The 17,263-nt window shown below is 38.8% G+C and overlaps 1 protein-coding gene across 1 annotated transcript; it reads left to right on the top strand.

The window, feature by feature from the left end:
* The first annotated feature begins 379 nt into the window (after nucleotides 1-379).
* LOC133793970 (LOB domain-containing protein 12-like) lies at nucleotides 380-1,251 on the top strand. The gene is made up of 2 exons (XM_062231184.1): nucleotides 380-666; nucleotides 769-1,251. The coding sequence occupies exons 1-2, from the start codon at nucleotides 511-513 to the stop codon at nucleotides 1,207-1,209; spliced, it is 597 nt and encodes a 198-aa protein (XP_062087168.1). The 5' UTR covers nucleotides 380-510; the 3' UTR covers nucleotides 1,210-1,251.
* Nucleotides 1,252-17,263: the final 16,012 nt, after the last annotated feature.

Genomic DNA, 17,263 nt, shown 5'->3' on the forward strand with positions numbered 1-17,263 from the left:
CCCAAATAAAGCAGAATTAATTAGAAGAAAGTGTATTAATTATTAACCCAGTAATTAATTGCCCCCATTATTAATTAGTCGAAACAAAAAGGTGTAGACAACCTATTGGTTTGATCTATCTATAAATATAATATGGTTTTGTCAGAGCAAGGACAAAAGAATCCCACTTCAAACCTCAATGATTATAATAATAAACTACACAACAATCCCTTTTATTTAATTTTCCAATTAATCTTTTTTTTAATACATTCAATAAATTTTTCTCTTCAAACAATTTTGCGTGTTATTATTTTATTTCCAAATGGACTGCATAATAGTACTATAGCCTCACACGTTCTCTCAGTTTGTTGAGATAGTCCACTACTTACCTTTATATAAATATATATATAAATAGATAGACATATTCAGCTAGCATAGCATATAGTCATCTTCATATCATTCCCTTTACAAACTCATCAACTCTCTCATATTTTTCCCTTTTAGAACTTTCAAAACAAAAGAGCAATAATAATGGTTGGAAACTCGCCCTGCGCTTCGTGCAAGTTGCTGAGACGTCGTTGCGCCAAAGACTGTGTCTTCGCCCCATACTTTGCCTCCGACGATCCCCACAAGTTCGCCATTGTTCACAAGGTCTTTGGTGCCAGCAATGTCAGCAAAATGTTACAGGTGACTGAGTTATTTCATTTCATTTTCTCTCTGTCTTGTATTTTTTTTTATATATATGTATAATATGTAATAATGTGTGTATTATGTCGATGAATACTATAGGAGCTTCCTATTGAGCAAAGAGCGGATGCAGTGAGCAGTTTAGTGTACGAAGCCAATGCGAGAATGAGAGACCCTGTTTATGGGTGTGTGGGGGCCATTTCTTACCTACAAAACCAAGTTTCGGAGCTGCAAATGCAACTGGCCGTGGCTCAGGCGGAGATTCTGTGCATCCAGATGCAGCAAGATCCAGCAACCATGGTGGGTGGTGGTGTTAGTGGTGGAGGCTCGACCCCACCAGTAGAGATGGACCCAGTTGATCAAATTAATTACTTTGGCCACTACGATAAATCCTGTTTTTTGGGTCAAAATAACAACGGTCTCATGACGATGAGCCCACCACATCATCATCAATATCACAATTTCTCCTCTTCCACCACTAGTATTGTAATTCATGACTCTCTTAAGAGAGAGACTCTTTTTGGAAATGACATGGTTTCTTAGAACAAATAATTATTATTAATAAAAAGAAACATATTCTCTTCTTCTTTTTTTTTTTTACTTCCATGAAGCATTCATTGTTCATATAAGTAAACTAAAGAAATATGTAGTGGTAATATTTTATTAGCTAGTGTTATTGTACATGTGCTCTCAAAATATGTTACTGTACATGTGAACAATCACAATCAAAATATGCTCTCAAAATATACCATCAAACATTATATATAACGGTGGACACTGATTTGTAAAATGAATAACTGCACCCAACAAACATTACACACAATCATTGTTTTTTAAAATTATATATCTCAGTTTCAACCAATCATATTAATCTAAATTAGAATTTACTGTTTAAAACTAGTGTCACATCAGTGTGTAATATTAAATTAAGTGCACATATCGTTATTCTTTTAAAATAGTGACACGTCATTATGTATAATATTTAAGTGTATAATTTAAGGACACATATGGTTACTCTTGTTTCAATAAGTTTAATAAGCTAACTCTTAATTAATAATTACTATAAAAACCGTCATATTACGGAAGTCGCCTTAACTGTTACTATAACATGGGAGAAAGTGTTATAGAACTAAAATCCGTAGTATTAAAATTACAAGTTGGAAAGTTGTTCTTTTATAAAAAAAAAAATAGTTTGTGCTTGTGGTTGGGTTAGAATAAGACATAGGGGTGGGTGATTTAAAACAAGAGTAAGTAATGGGGTCAACTCTAGCATGTGACAAAAGTACGTAATTAAAATTAGAGCATTCGAGGTAAGTTACTGATTATTATCAAATTATAGCTTCAATCAATATATTAATTCCTTAAAATATGTACATAAACAGGGTTGGTGGTCTTTCATTTCAATCCATCTCTGAGACATAAATTCTTGTAACATTATTTTTACCTTTTATATAGTAACACATTTTAATGCATGATCCGGCTACTCATCAAATATAAATTATATAGGTCTCGTGTTTAATTATTATATATACACATAATAGTTATTTAAAAACTAGGAAATATAATGGTGTTTTGCTTGATTTTATAATAACAAAATACTAGATGCATATTTAAAGAATTTTTATATTTATAAGGTTAATTATAATATTTTTAGAAAAAGAATATAATCCGATTAAAAAAATTATAATTTTTGTATAATAATAGAAATTTATAAATTTTGTATGCATTTTATAATTTCTCAATTTTTTAATACTATGTCTGTGTAATTCACCTAAAATTATATATATATATATATATATATACATACATATATATTAACTCATAACTTAAAACTATCTCAAAAATCAAATTTTTTCTTCAATTTACTAATAATTTTTCTAATTCTTATATAAAAAAAATATAAGGTACTATATATAGTATCACAATTTTTTTTCTATTTTATTTTATAAGATTAGCAGAAAAGATAAATGATAACATAACAAAAATAAATTTATATTATAGGGTTTTAATTTTCTTAATTTCTTAAATTTATTAATATGATAAAGTATCAATCTATATAATCTTTTATATGCCTTACTTATATAATATTTTATATGCATCTTCAAATATTGTGACAGTATTTTTTAAAAAGTAGGTGATAATATACATTCTTGTTACATTATATAGTATATTATTTTTTAATATATAATATAGAATTTACAAATTTAAATACTTTAAAAATACATATTACAAAAAATATTATAAAATATATATAATATATTAAATGTTATAAATTTGATGAACCGTGTAGGATTTTTACAAAAAAAAAAATATTAATCAACATATATAAATAATACTCAAATTCACTTAAATTATAATAAAATAGTTACAATACCTCTAAAAAATTATAAAATGGCACATCACCTCTCCAAAGAAAACTCATATTAACCAAAAATTCTAATTAAATAGATAAAATATCTCTAAAAGATTTTTGGATGCCATATTACCTCTCCAAATTATATATCTACATACACACATGCATTATAAATTTCCACTAAAAATTGTCTCATAAATCAATCATTTCAATTATTTTTTAATCTACTAATACTTTTTTTCTAATTTCTTATATGAAAATATGAGAAACTATTTAAAGTATCACAATTTAATTTTCTCTCTTTTTATCTCATGTAATTAGCACATAAATCATTATACAACAAAAATAAATTAATATTGTAGAGTCTTAATTTTATTTATTTTTTTAAACAAATAAGTCATACAATATATATATATCTTACACTATATATTATATTTACAAATTAAAATTATATAAAAATATTAAATATATAAATATAAATTTATAAAAAGAATAATTTTAATATTGATATAAATTTGATAAACTAAAAAATTATAACTAATTGGGCAAGATTTTATTAATCAATCACCCATAAAAAAATTATTGGACAAATCAAATTGAATGAAAAAAAATACTTTATTTATAGCCTACAATTATAGCACCCACAATGGTTTGTAAACCATGTGAGATTTTTACAAAAAAAATTATTACTTAACATATACAAATAAAACTCAAATTCACCTAAATTCTAATAAAAGTAGACAAATCAAGTTGAATGAAAAAATACTTCATTTATAGCCTACAACTATAGCATACCCACAATGGTTTGTAAATCATGTGGGAATTTTACAAAGAAAATTATTACTTAACATATATGTTACACCCAGATTTCGAGATGAGAAGTTATGACCCCAAAAATTGGGCTCGTCAGGTGTGAGCTCGAAATACATACGGTTACCATATATGACCCAACCGTCGAACCTCTGTAAAGTAAACGACGACTTCGAGGATGTGTAGCCTCGAGTATGCTCTGAGCTCGCAATGGCATAACACTTGAATATATTTTTCGCCGATTGCCTTCAGGCGAGGTAGCTCAAGCTCGGGAAGTGCAAGCTCGGATGCGACAGCCTCGTCAACATCTATTTGTCCCGAGCATAGTGCGAAGTTGGGTGATTGACCCATAGTCTCGACAGACTCAATGCCAATTGCTGATCTCGAAGATTTGATGAATTATCTAGGATAACCCATTACGTGTGAACATATTTATTGTTGTTCAATCCCAATATTTAAGGGATATCATTTAATCTGTTATCCATTCCCGATCTTCATGGGACGTTTATGTGTATGTAGGAGATAATACATTTAATATCATTATTTCTATTGATTTACAGAATATCTTCCCGAAATATGTGGGAATGAATTCTGCATCATTCTCTATAAATAGAGGAGGAATCACCATTTGTAAAGGACATTTTTTCTTATTTCTGGAGAGAACACTCTGGGTAACTTATCTCTGAAAAGTTTCCAGAAAACTCCCAAGTCTAAATAATATAGACTCGTGGACTAGGCAAAGTTAACTGCTGAACCACGTAAAAACTCTGTTGTTTTCCTCTTTATTCATTTGCTCCAATATTTTATTGTTTAATTGCTCTACTATTTAAGTTAACGAAAAACGGCGTCAACAGTTTGGTGCTTTCATTGAGAGCTGTTAAACAGTACGTGCGTGAGTCTATTCAGTCAAAGAACCTCCCAAATCAACAATGGCAGCAAATGATCCCAATGTTCCTGAGGAGGAAATTTTAGATGAAGTTGACTACCCCCGATGCCCTGGAAAGCAACCCATGGTGAACTCGGACCCTGATGAGAGGAGTGGTTCATCAGATTCTCGGGGGCCACCAAGCCCCAGGGACGACGAGGACATGTACTACAATCCTGAATGATATGTCCCAATAGTGGAGCTCGAAAATCGTCAACTGCGAAAGCAAATGGCAGAGGCCAAGAAGTGCAATGAAGAGCTAGCCAGACTAGCTGCTGAGGCGCAGGCGGCTAAGGCCCCACCTCCGCCAGAGGATCAGGCTCTGCCTCCACGAGATGTTCATGTTCCACCACGTAAGCCTCGAGGGCGGCCACGCAAAAATGCTGCCACCCGAAGAGCGAGCAACCTCCGCCGCCAGTAGAACAACTTGCACTGCCGAGAACCCGGAGTAGTAACCAAGCTGGAGGTTCGGCCAACCCAACTGCGGAGGCACCAGGCTGAGTAGGGAATAATCGAGCTCCCTCGGAGGCTCGGATCCAAAATCCTGGTACCGCGCAGAACGTTACAGAACCTTGTCAGGAGAACTCAGGACCTTCTAGGCCCCGTAATGGATGGCAGCCACCATCACCAATAAGGCACCCACCATCGCCAATAAGGTATCCTTCACCAACTCGGAGGAACACACAACCGACCCATGGTGATAAGGAAAGGCGAGCTGGGCGAAGGCGTGGAAATGGGGAGACTGCTAGAGAGCATAGGGGTCCTCAACCCACGAGAAGCCAAATGTCTCGGTCTCACACTATTGAGACGAGGCAACAGGAAAGAAACCCGTCTCGAAACATCCATGCAATGAGCCATGTCAATGAAAGCTCGGGAGACACTGGATCAGTCAGTATGTATGACCAGGAACGTAGAAATACTAGGAATCAAAGAAATCACCCGGATTTACGAGAACACCTGAACCATAACCAGGGGAATGATAATCCATCGAACCCAGATCTGAGGGATCATCTCAATGGGTGAAAGAACCCTGTACCGAGGCGCGAAACTGGAGTTGTAATCAATGAAAACCAGTTCTCGCTGCTTCAAGTCAGACCCCCCCGTAGATCCAGTCCAAGAAAGGATTGAACAGTTGGAAAGAGCGTTCAGGCTCTTACAAAACGAACGAGGTAGGGAACGGGATGAAGAGTTCGATGAAGAACTCGAGCCCTTTGCCCCGCATATTTCTAGCACCCCGTTTCCTCAAGGATTTATAATTCCTCATGTCCCACCATTTGATGGGAATTCGGATCCGCGCAATCATTTAAGCACATTTAACACAATCATGCGAGCCAGTAATGTGGGCTACGAGCTCAGATGCATGTTGTTCCCAGCCTCGCTCACGGGACTAGTAAAGAACTGGTTTGAGAAGTATAAGAGACATTTGATTGCTTCTTGGGATCAATTATCAAGAGATTTCAAGATACAGTTCAAGGCCATGGTCGGCATTGGGCCCGAGGCGTCTGCCTTAACCAATGTTCGACAACAGCCGAACGAATCACTGAAGATTTACCTCACAAGGTTTAATTTGGAAGTCGCCCAAGCTCATGACGTCAACGACAGTGGCCATTTAATGGTTGTCCAAGCCGGAGTAATGCCTGGAAGTCCACTCTGGGAGGATATGCAAAGGAAGCCCATAAGGTCCCTAAATGAGTTCAATCGACGAGCTCAAAGATTTGTTAATGTAGAAGAGGCGAGGTCAGCTCTGAATATGACCTCTCAGCCCATAACTACAACAACAAACGTGAACTCTGCCTCGACCTCGGCAGATCCTACAACCTCAAAACCCCCTGGGGACAACCCTTCTAAAAGGAAGAAGAATGAAGGGAATAATCCCGAGGCGGAAAGGGGAAAGAAGAAGAAAGGAGAGAGATATTTCTCCGTATAAAAGGTGTATACCGAGCTCAATGAGTCTCGGGAGAATATCTTCTTAGCTAATGAAAACCAGGTCCCTTTCAGACGGCCCGACCCCTTGAGGAACCAAAAGGCGAAAAGAGACTCCAACAAGTACTGCAAATTTCATAGAGATATCGAACATACAACCGATGAATGTAGGCAATTAAAAGACGAAATCGAAGGATTGATCTCAAGAGAATATTTCAGACAATATGTTAGGAACCAAAACCCCAATCAGGCTTCCACCAGCCACAGCAGCACCACCACCTGCTCAGAATAATAACTCCCGAGCAAGGGAGGATGAACGACCCCCTCCAATTGATGGAGATGATGTCATAACCATTTCGGGGGGACCACATATCGCAGGATCGGCCAGGAACGCCCAGAAACGATATGTGAATGAACTAAAAATTGGTGACAGGTCTCCTTACGAACCCGAACCCGAACCCAGAGCTCCAAAACAGCAAAGGGTTGAATCACAACCCATAACTTTTACTGAGGACAACGCGTCTCATGTACAGTTTCCTCACAGTGACCCGCTGGTCATAACCCTTCAGCTCACGAACAAGAGGGTACACCGAGTCCTGGTTGATAATGGGAGCTTAGTAAATATCCTCTGCAAGGCTACCTTAGAAAAGATGGGACTCGCGCTTCGCAACCTAAAGGCATGTGCAACGACACTTAATGGCTTTTCAGGAGAAGGGATTGCCTGTATGGGATCCATCGAACTCCCCGTAACCTTGGGTGACTTCCCAGTCTCGATAACCAAGATGATGGAGTTTCTAATAGTGGATCTTCCATCAGCCTACAACTTACTGCTCGGGAGACCCGCCCTAGTAGGGCTGGGGCAGTTACACCTGTAAGGCATCTGGCCATCAAGTTCCCGAGTTCTAGTGGCATCAGGACCCTGAAAGGGGACCAGCTCGCAGGAAGGGAATGCTATAGCATTTCCATTAGAGGAAAGAAGCTGACAAGTGCACAAACACTTGTCATAATTCAGAATAAGGATGGGACAGTCTTCGAAATAGACGAAGAGATTGATCCAAGAGTAGAAGAAAGGGCTGACCTCGAGCTGCTAGAAGAACTCGAAGAAATCAAGCTCGAAGAGATCGATCCCCCAAAAACTGTGAAGGTAGGGAAAAACCTGTCGGAGGAAACAAAGTAGAAATTAATCTGCTTCCTGAGGAAGAACCAGGACGTCTTCGCATGGTCACATTCGGACATGGTGGGGATAAGCCCAAATGTGATAATCCATGCACTTAACATCGACAAGAGCTTCCCCCCGAAACAACAAAAATGAAGACTCCTGGATGATGACAGGAAGAAAGCCCTGAAGGAAGAGGTCGATAGGTTAAAGGCAAATCGATTCATACGAGATGCCTTCTACCCTGATTGGGTCGCCAACCCGGTCCTAGTTCCAAAACCTAACGGAACATGGCAGACTTGTATTGACTACTCAGACCTCAATAAAGCATGTCCTAAGGACTGCTTTCCCCTACCTCGGATTGACCAGCTCGTAGATTCCACAGCCCGGCATGGATTTATGTCGTTCATGGACGCTTATTATGGATATAACCAGATTTCCATGCATGCCCCAGACTAAGAGCATACAAGTTTTGTGACAGATAAAGGGATGTACTGCTACAACGTCATGTCATTCGGGCTCAAGAATGCTGGAGTCACGTACCAACGGCTCGTAAACACGATTTTCTCCGAACAGATAGGTAATAACATGGAAGTTTATGTTGATGATATGTTGGTCAAATCTAAACATAACAATAACCATGTGGACAACCTCGAAGAATGCTTCGTCGTGCTACGAAAGTACAACATGAAGCTCAACCCCCAAAAATTCTCTTTTGAAGTATCGTCGGGAAAGTTCCTGGGTTTCATTGTGAACACACGGGGATTAGAGGCTAATCCTGACAAGAACTAGGAGTTAATTGACATGCCCTCACCTCGAAAGCATAAAGATGTCCAGATTGACTGGACAGATGGCAGCATTGAGTAGGTTTATCTCAAAATTTACAGACCGATGTCTTCCATTTTTCAACCTGTTGAGAGGGGGCAAAAAATTCGACTGGACAGAGGAATGCGAGCTAGCCTTTCAGGAGCTCAAGAAGCACCTCGCAGAGCCTCCTATCTTGTCGAAACCTATCACAGGAGAAATTTTGTACCTATATCTCGTTATAACTGAGCACGCCATCAACGCCGTACTCGTCCGAGAAGACCAGAAGGTACAAAAGCCAGTATACTATGTCAGCAAAAGGTTACTGGGGGCAGAATCGAGATACCCTTAATGGAGAAATTGGCCTTCAGCCTAATTCACTCATCTCGAAAGCTCTGACCTTATTTTCAAGCACACCCCATCCATGTGCTGACTGACCAACCACTACGACAAGTCTTATCAAAGCCAGGAGCCTCGGCCGATTATTAAAATGGGCTGTTGAGCTCGGAAAATTTGAGATCACTTATCATCCAAGGATAACTATAAGAGGACATTCCCTAGCATACTTCATAGTGGAATGTACTGGAATGACTGACGACGAAGTTATAACTCCAGCTCGCGAGCTGTGGAAACTTTATGTCGATGGGTCTTCCAACGAAAATGGATTGGGGGCAGGAATCATATCGATCACTCCAACAGGAAGCCGATTTCACTCCGCCTTGAGATTTGATTTCGAAGCATCTAACAACGAGGCTGAATACGAAGCTCTATTGGCAAGACTTCGAATAGCTAAGGAACTCAAGGCTAAAGCGATACACTGTTATAGTGACTCGCAGTTGGTGGTCAACCGAATTTTAAGGGAATACCAGGCTCGCAGAACAAAGATGGTTGCATACTTAGAAAAAGCAAAAACAGCAGTCGAACATTTCGAGTTCTACACAATAGAGCAGGTTCCCCGAGAGCAAAATTCAAATGCAGACGCCCTAGTCAGGCTCGCCACATCTACCGAGGTCGACCAGCTGAATGTAGTGCCAATCGAGTGTCTGTCGACACCCAGTATTAGCGAGCCGAAACAGGAAGATGTCAGCATGATCAACTCTGAGCCAATCTGGATGACCCCAATAGTTGAGTACCTTGAAACCAGCATTCTCCCAGCAAAACGGAACAAGGCTCGAAAACTGATGTATCAGATCCCCAGATACACTATTGTGGAAGGAAGGTTATATCGAAGAGGATACTCTATGCCACTACTCCGATGTGTGACTCCACCCGAGGCCAAGAGGATCCTAGAAGAGATACATGAAGGATTCTGTGGGGACCACACAGGGGGGCATAGCTTGTCAAAGAAAATTATACACCAAGGATACTTCTGGCCCACTATCAAAGCAGACTCATTTGATTACATCAAGAAATGTGATAAGTGTCAACGGTTCACCACGATCCCACGAGCTCCACCTTCCGAGCTAACTATGATGACCTCCCCATGGCCATTTGCGGTCTTGGGAATTGACCTCATAGGCTCATTGCCAACTAGAAAAGGTGGAGTTAAGTCGCAGTAGTCGCAGTAGATTATTTTACGAAGTGGAGCGAGGCCGAACCTCTGGCAACAATTACGTACCTCAAAGAAAGTTTTGGACTTTGTGGTAAAAAATATAATCTGCCGATATGGAATGCCAAGGAAGATAGTATCGGATAACGGTACTTAGTTCGATAGTGAACTATTTACCAATTTTTGTGAGAAAAATGGGATAATAAAGAGCTTCTCCTCTGTGGCTCATCCCCAAGCAAATGACCAAGTTGAAGCTGTGAATAAAGCCCTGAAGAGTTCCATGAAGAAGAAATTGGAAGAAGCTAAGGAAAAATGGTTCGAGGAGTTACCGCAAGTTTTGTGGGGATATCGGACCACAGCTCGCACTTCAACAAGACATACCCCCTTTTCCCTGGCATATGGATGTGAGGCTATGCTACCAATCGAGGTCGAAGTACCCACTATTCGTAGCCATGATTTTGACCAAACCTCGAACCAATCCCAGCTCGAAGTAAGTCTGGACCAGATTGAAGAAAGACGGGACAAGGCTAAGCTAAAAAATGCATCATACCAGCAGCGAGCTACTCAATATTTCAATAAAAAGGTTTAGAACATGAAATTCAAATTGGGAGACTTGGTGCTGAGGTGCGTATTCCTGGCTACGCGGGACCCAGTCGCTGGCGTGCTCGGGCCTAATTGGGTTGGGCCTTATAAAATCGAGTCAGTTATCCGACCTGGCATCTACAAATTGGCAAGATTAAACGGGGAATTGGTACCACGAGCATGGAATGGTGAACATCTACGACCTTACTATCAATAGTGTAGGAATGATGTCACATGTAACCGTTCTTGTTTATCTTTACTATGCTTTTGTTAATAAATTGTTCAATTCTGAATAAAGTCCATTTTCGTTTTAGTATCCTTTATTTTTTGCAAACTCTTTTAATTTAATAACCTATGGTCACACTCATAGGATATTAAGGGGGCATTAGCGGTATATATACCGTAAGCTTGAAAAAATAAATAGCATACACGAAAAGAATAGAAGTATTTGGATATAACCAAATACGCGAGCTAAAATAGTTTGGACATAACCAAATTATTAAAAAAATAAAAGTATTTGGATATAACCAAATACGCGAGCTAAGATAATTTGGACATAACCAGATTATTAAAAGTAATGTGTTTGTGTAGAGTCCAAGAACTTTACTTAGCTAATTGTTTAGTAGTATTATAGTATGTTTAGTGTTATCATTGTTACTTTGGATTTTTGGTTCAGACCGGGAGTTATTTGGACACTCATAGTAGTACTTATAGATTTTCTAAGTTTAACCTATAGTTTAAGAATATTAAGTATAACCTAAGGTTTGATTAATGTGTCTGATATTAAGGATTATATTATTATATTATAAGGTTTAGACATCAACCAATAGGATTTTAAGCACATGTTTTGAATGGTAATTAAGGATTAAGTATTTTTGAGGATTAAATTAAATAAGGGTAAAAGTTTGAATGTATAGGGTCAGTCAGCAGCTTTGAGCACGTTGAGGGCTTAGTCAAGGCTGTTTACTCCATTCAAACTCAGCTAAAAATGTGTAAATTCGTGTTTAAATATTCAGCGTATGCCGATATATCGCAGCTATAGGGGGCGATATGTCGCAGCACGTAGATACGGAAAACACGAATCGATGCACGGTCGCCTCGGGAACAAAGGTCCAGGCGATATATCGCCTATAGGGGGCGATATATCGCCTCCACCAGCATGTTTTCAAATACATTTGAATTCTTTTCCCTTCAGCCATTCAAACTCCTTCAACAGTCCAGCATCTTATGAACGAGTCTTCAGCCTCTGCTGAACGATTATTCAAATGATTTTCACCTAAAAAGCCATTATTTTTATTCAAGTAAAATCAAGATATTTTCATTCCCAAACTCTATAAATAAGACCTAGTACCCAGCCATTATTCACCATTTGCTCTAAGTTCAGAGGCTGCTAGTGTTAAGTGAGTGTGAGAGTGTAAACACTTGGTTTGGGGAAAAACTATAAGCTTAAACATCATAAGCTTATCAAACACTTTGGGAAGTAAGTGAGTGCTATAGTATTTCGGTGGATGTTAGATTGATCTTGCAATCTTTGAGGTAAACCCAAAACTCTAGTTCTTTTCTGTATTTTTATGTTATTTCCTTTCTCAAAACCTTCTACTCAGTCCCCTAACCTTATTCTTATTTTGGTTAGGGAATCCAAGCTTTTAAGCATATAAGTTGGTAAGTATGTTTTCTATGGTTTAGTCTTTCCATCTCTTTCATTTCATCTCCTTTCTTTAGACTTACTCTTTTTTTATGGTTTTAGGAGTGTTCCAACAATCCCAACTCAGTCCATAATCTCGGTAACTTTGGTAAGGAAATAGGCTAGAATCAACATGTTATGTGATTATGTTATTTATATGTTTTATGTTATTAAAAGTGTTATGATATGTATATGTGTATGTTTGTAGGCTTGGGCATATGACCCATATGACTAACAAGACCCCAAATGGGTTATGGGCATATGACCTACTTAGCTAGTAGGACCCCACTAATCCCATGGGCATATGCTTGTTTAGTCTATGGGACCCCAAGTAATAATGGCCATTATAATAAGTGTATGTTATATGTATTATGTTAAGTCTTTATGTTTTCTTATGAAATTATGTATGTGACTTTGTGTTAGATTTTCCTTACTGGGCATTAGGCTCACTCCTTTCTGTTTATGTGCAGGAAAATAAGTTTAGAGGCGGAAAGATTCGTGACGCTTGGAGAATGTGTATCGATGATGAATGGAGTCAAGGGGCCGAGCGTTATTCGATTCGAGGATATAGTCTCCTTTTATGTTTTTATGGGTTTTATGTGTATTTTCCGCATTATTATGTAATGTCTTTTATTTTAAATCTTGTTTTGTTTTAAAAACAATGGGATCCCAAAATCCTTCTTAGTATTCTGTTTATTTGTAAATAACTCTTATTTTCAAGTTACTTAATAAATTATGGTATTTTCGTAAAAATGTAAGTTTTATGTATAGTTTCGATAATGGTCCAATTAGTCTAGATTAGTGGGTCATTACAGTTTGGATATAACCAAACACGCGAACTAAAATAACTAGATTATTAAAAGTTAAGTATTTGGATATAACCAAATGCGCGAGCTAAAATAATTTGGACATTGAAAGTGTTTGGATATAACCAAACACGCGAACCAAGGTAATTTGGATATAACCAAATGCGCGATCTAGATATAACTAGGTCAAAAAATGTGTATGGATTATGAACCAAAAGCACGACTTAAATAGGTTTGGAACAAACCAGCTAAAACTAATCGACAGAAAGATGGGATATAGATAAACCCACCTCAAATTAAGTCGAGATCGAGGTTGGAATATCTTGCAAAAAGATAGTTTCAACCTCATAACCTCGAGGAACTACCCGAGGATGAGGAAAAGTAACTAAAAAAACATGATATAACTAAACTACCCACCTTACACGCCAGAGTACATTCTAGTGCATGGTAAAAGTAAATTTCGACCTCGACAAATAACGAGATCGGACACGGATACATCGAGTAAACTGTGCATGAATGTATTGAAACTTGAGCTTAAATCCACCATGTGTTTGTATGAATAAATAGACATAAGGACAAACTTTTAATACAAATTTCTTAAAATATTTCGATTTAAGAGATGTAAAGCAAAAATATTAAAGTAAAGTCAAATATGGTATTGTAAATATCATAAGAAAACATCTCTTTTACGAGCTATAAATTGTCTTAGCCCCAAGGGCATAAAAAGCAAAAAATAATAAAAACTATTACAAAAGTCTTAAAGGGACACAGCCCAAAATCGAGGTTTAGGAGGAAGGGGCATCCCCCTTAGCCTTCTCGGCATCCTCCTTAGCCTTTTCTGCGTCCTCCCGAGCAGCCTCCTCCGCTTCAAGCCGAGCTTGCCATTTGGCCACAACCTAGGAAGCTGGTATCGAGATCAGCATTGCTGGCCCAGATCCTGTACATGGCCAAGTCAACTGCTCGGTCCTTCCTCTCCTTGAACTCTTCAAGGAGACGGGTTTTTTATTCCTCCATTATCTCGAAGGTGGCCTTTCTCTCCTCCTCAAGCTTGGCATTGATCTTCTCAAGCTCCTCATGCCTGGCATTCAGCTTCTCGAGCTCTACTATCCTGGACTTCATCTGCTCAGCCTCAGCCTCCAGTTTTGATTTTTCGGCCTTAAAATCGTCTGCAAGCTTGAGCTGGAGATCCTTCGCCTCTTGAGCATATGACATGCTCGAGTGGATCTCGTTGTTCAGCTTATAATTTAGCTGAGAAAATGCAGTAAGAGACTGACACACAAACAAATCAAGTTAGAATATGCATTAAGCACAACAACAACGATAATGAGGTGAGAGAAGCTACCGTAGCAGCGAGCTCGACACTCTTGTCATAAAGGGTGGTGCAGTCCCGAGCATTGTTCAAGAACTGCCACTGGGGAGCCTCAAAGCTGCTAATGCTCTGACCTACCCGAGACAGGACTTCCGAGCCAAGTGTAGCCCTATGGGTCCCGGCAGCATTGTCGACAACATACTCATCAACATGAGTCGAAATCGACAACAGACGCCCTTTGTATGCTGGTTTCTTCGGAGGAGGCCCGAGCGTGGGGAGGATCTTGACTGCAGGAGGAGGAGGAGGAGCATCTGTGGTGGACGTATCGACTTGGGAGGCGGGACCCGCAGCCGGGCTCGCAACAATGGGAGCTGGGGGAGGAGGAGTCTTCTCGGTCCTCTTAGAGACCTTAGCAGGTCGATCAGACTTCTGCGAGGCTCTCAAGCGCTTGCTCTTCTTAGCCCCCTCCCCCATGGCGAGCACGGTCTCGAGATCAGAATCCATAGTGCCTGCACAGTCACACCACATTATAAGAAAATTCAAGACACAAAAATTTAGCATAATGTAGACAGTCAAGGAATAAAAGGACAAGTAACGAGGAACCTAACTGGAACTCTCCCCCGAGCTCGTGCTCGACGACCATATAATTTCCCCATCTTCAGAAGAGGCAGGGGGAGTCCCTTCCCTATATGTGGAAGTCAACCTCAAAAGGTCCCTATAATCATTCGTCCCGTATTGGACGGCTATTCCATTCTAGATCTCATTCAGGCTATACATAGTATCGTACTTCCCTAACCAGCTATCAAACCTATGGGCTCTCTCATCTACCCAGGACCATACATAAAAAATTTCCCTATCATCTGGGCACAAGATTAGAGTGTCAGGTTTATGCTTAAGTAGCGAAGGAGACCATAAAGCCGAGCTAAGGATGACCGTACCTCTGTCACTTGAGCTCGAAGCCTCGTCCCGAGCACGGACTCCTGCGATGGCGAGTTGGGGATCGTGCCTTAGAGCTTCGCCTTAGATGACGGCTGCCAATTGGGAGAGGTACAGGCTCCCACTGGGTGTACTTCTTGTTGGACCAGTCATTTGTGGATTGATTTCTCTAAGAGACCACAGGCTCGAAGCTTATCTTCATAAAGAAGATAAGAGAAGGAGTGCCTGCCATAAGGGAGTTGAAGCAAAGTCTCCTTATGCTCCTTTATCTCACTAGTGGGAGTAGGACGATGATAGTTGGCTGAAGAAATAAATGTATTATGAGTGGTCCAAGCCTAAGCAAGAATTCGAACATGAAAAGAAAAAAAAGATCGTATACTTACGGATTCGCCTGAACGAATAGTGTCTGGAGGGAGCCAGACCGTCCGTCCAAAAGAATGCCACCTTGAAGTTGGGAGGATGATTCGGGAGGTCCTCAAAGATTTTCTTCTCACGAGGATAGTTCGAGAGATAATAGAAGCCATCTCCTCCCCGATCTCGGGAGGGATTGCTTTTCAAGCAAAAGAGATACAGAATCTCCTTTGGTGAAGGTCCTTCCCACTTTAGCTCGTGGTAAAGTGACCTCAGGCCTGACAAAACCCTATATGAGTTGGTGTTGAGTTGGAAGGGAGCGAGCCCGGCGAAATCCAAAAAGTCCTTGAAAAAGGACTTAAAGGGCAATAAGGCCCCTGCCCTCATGTTCTCATGGCTCCAAGCCGCATATTTTTGTTGGAAATGTGCCCTGAAAGCATATGTAGTAGACATTGTTTTTATGAAATAAATAAATAAATTGAATTTGTTATGCATATATTTTATGGACTATGTTATTCTATGATAATATTATGTAAATATCAGGAAAATTCCTAAGTTCATATATGTGATCTCAAACACGTATTGGTACAGGAGGATTGTGTTTGAGATAAATGAACTTGAATAGTTCGCAGTAAAATAAAGTTATGGAATATTTAGATTAATTACTGCAAGTACGGTCCACTAGTATTATGAATACATGTGATCTAGATCCGGATCACTAGTGTGGTAGGACACTTTAGTGGATGTGCTTTATATATTAGAGAATATATAGAACTGGACCAGATATGTTTGTTAATACTTAGTTAAATACTGTTTCGAAGTATTAATTAAATATATCAACTGATGATCATATACAAATAGATCTTAATCCTGAAGTTACTATGAACTCCTGTTTATATTATATGAGTTCTTTGATTCACTTGTTAGGGTCTGTCAGAATGATCAGGCTAGAAACTTTTGTTTTGGGAATTCATTAATATAGATGGCTGGGGACATAGTATACAGATATGGAATCTATACCTTCTCGCAAGAGATTGAATGATGGTTCCCTTAAGGGTTGACTTTTGGGACTGAAAGGTTATTGAGCTCAAATTCATAATTTATTATGAATTAACCTTCACTAGGAGAATCAATGGTACTTAAGGAAACAAGAGATAATTAAAAGGGTAAAACGATAATTTTATTCCCGATTAATTATGAACCATTATTAGAGGGTCAAGTTGTATGCAATGATTATATCAATGGACGCTTTATGATTATAAAGTACTTAGTAAATGAAATGTCTATAATTACAAGAGTGCAGTCTCATATTTATAGTGGAATAATCATGAGATTAATAAATTAAGATTATTTAATTAAAGAGTTTAATTAATATCTCAAATTTATTGGAGCTTGGAATTATAGGTCCA

This window comes from Humulus lupulus, chromosome 8 (genome assembly GCF_963169125.1).
Source record: "Humulus lupulus chromosome 8, drHumLupu1.1, whole genome shotgun sequence".
Classification (NCBI taxonomy): domain Eukaryota; kingdom Viridiplantae; phylum Streptophyta; class Magnoliopsida; order Rosales; family Cannabaceae; genus Humulus; species Humulus lupulus.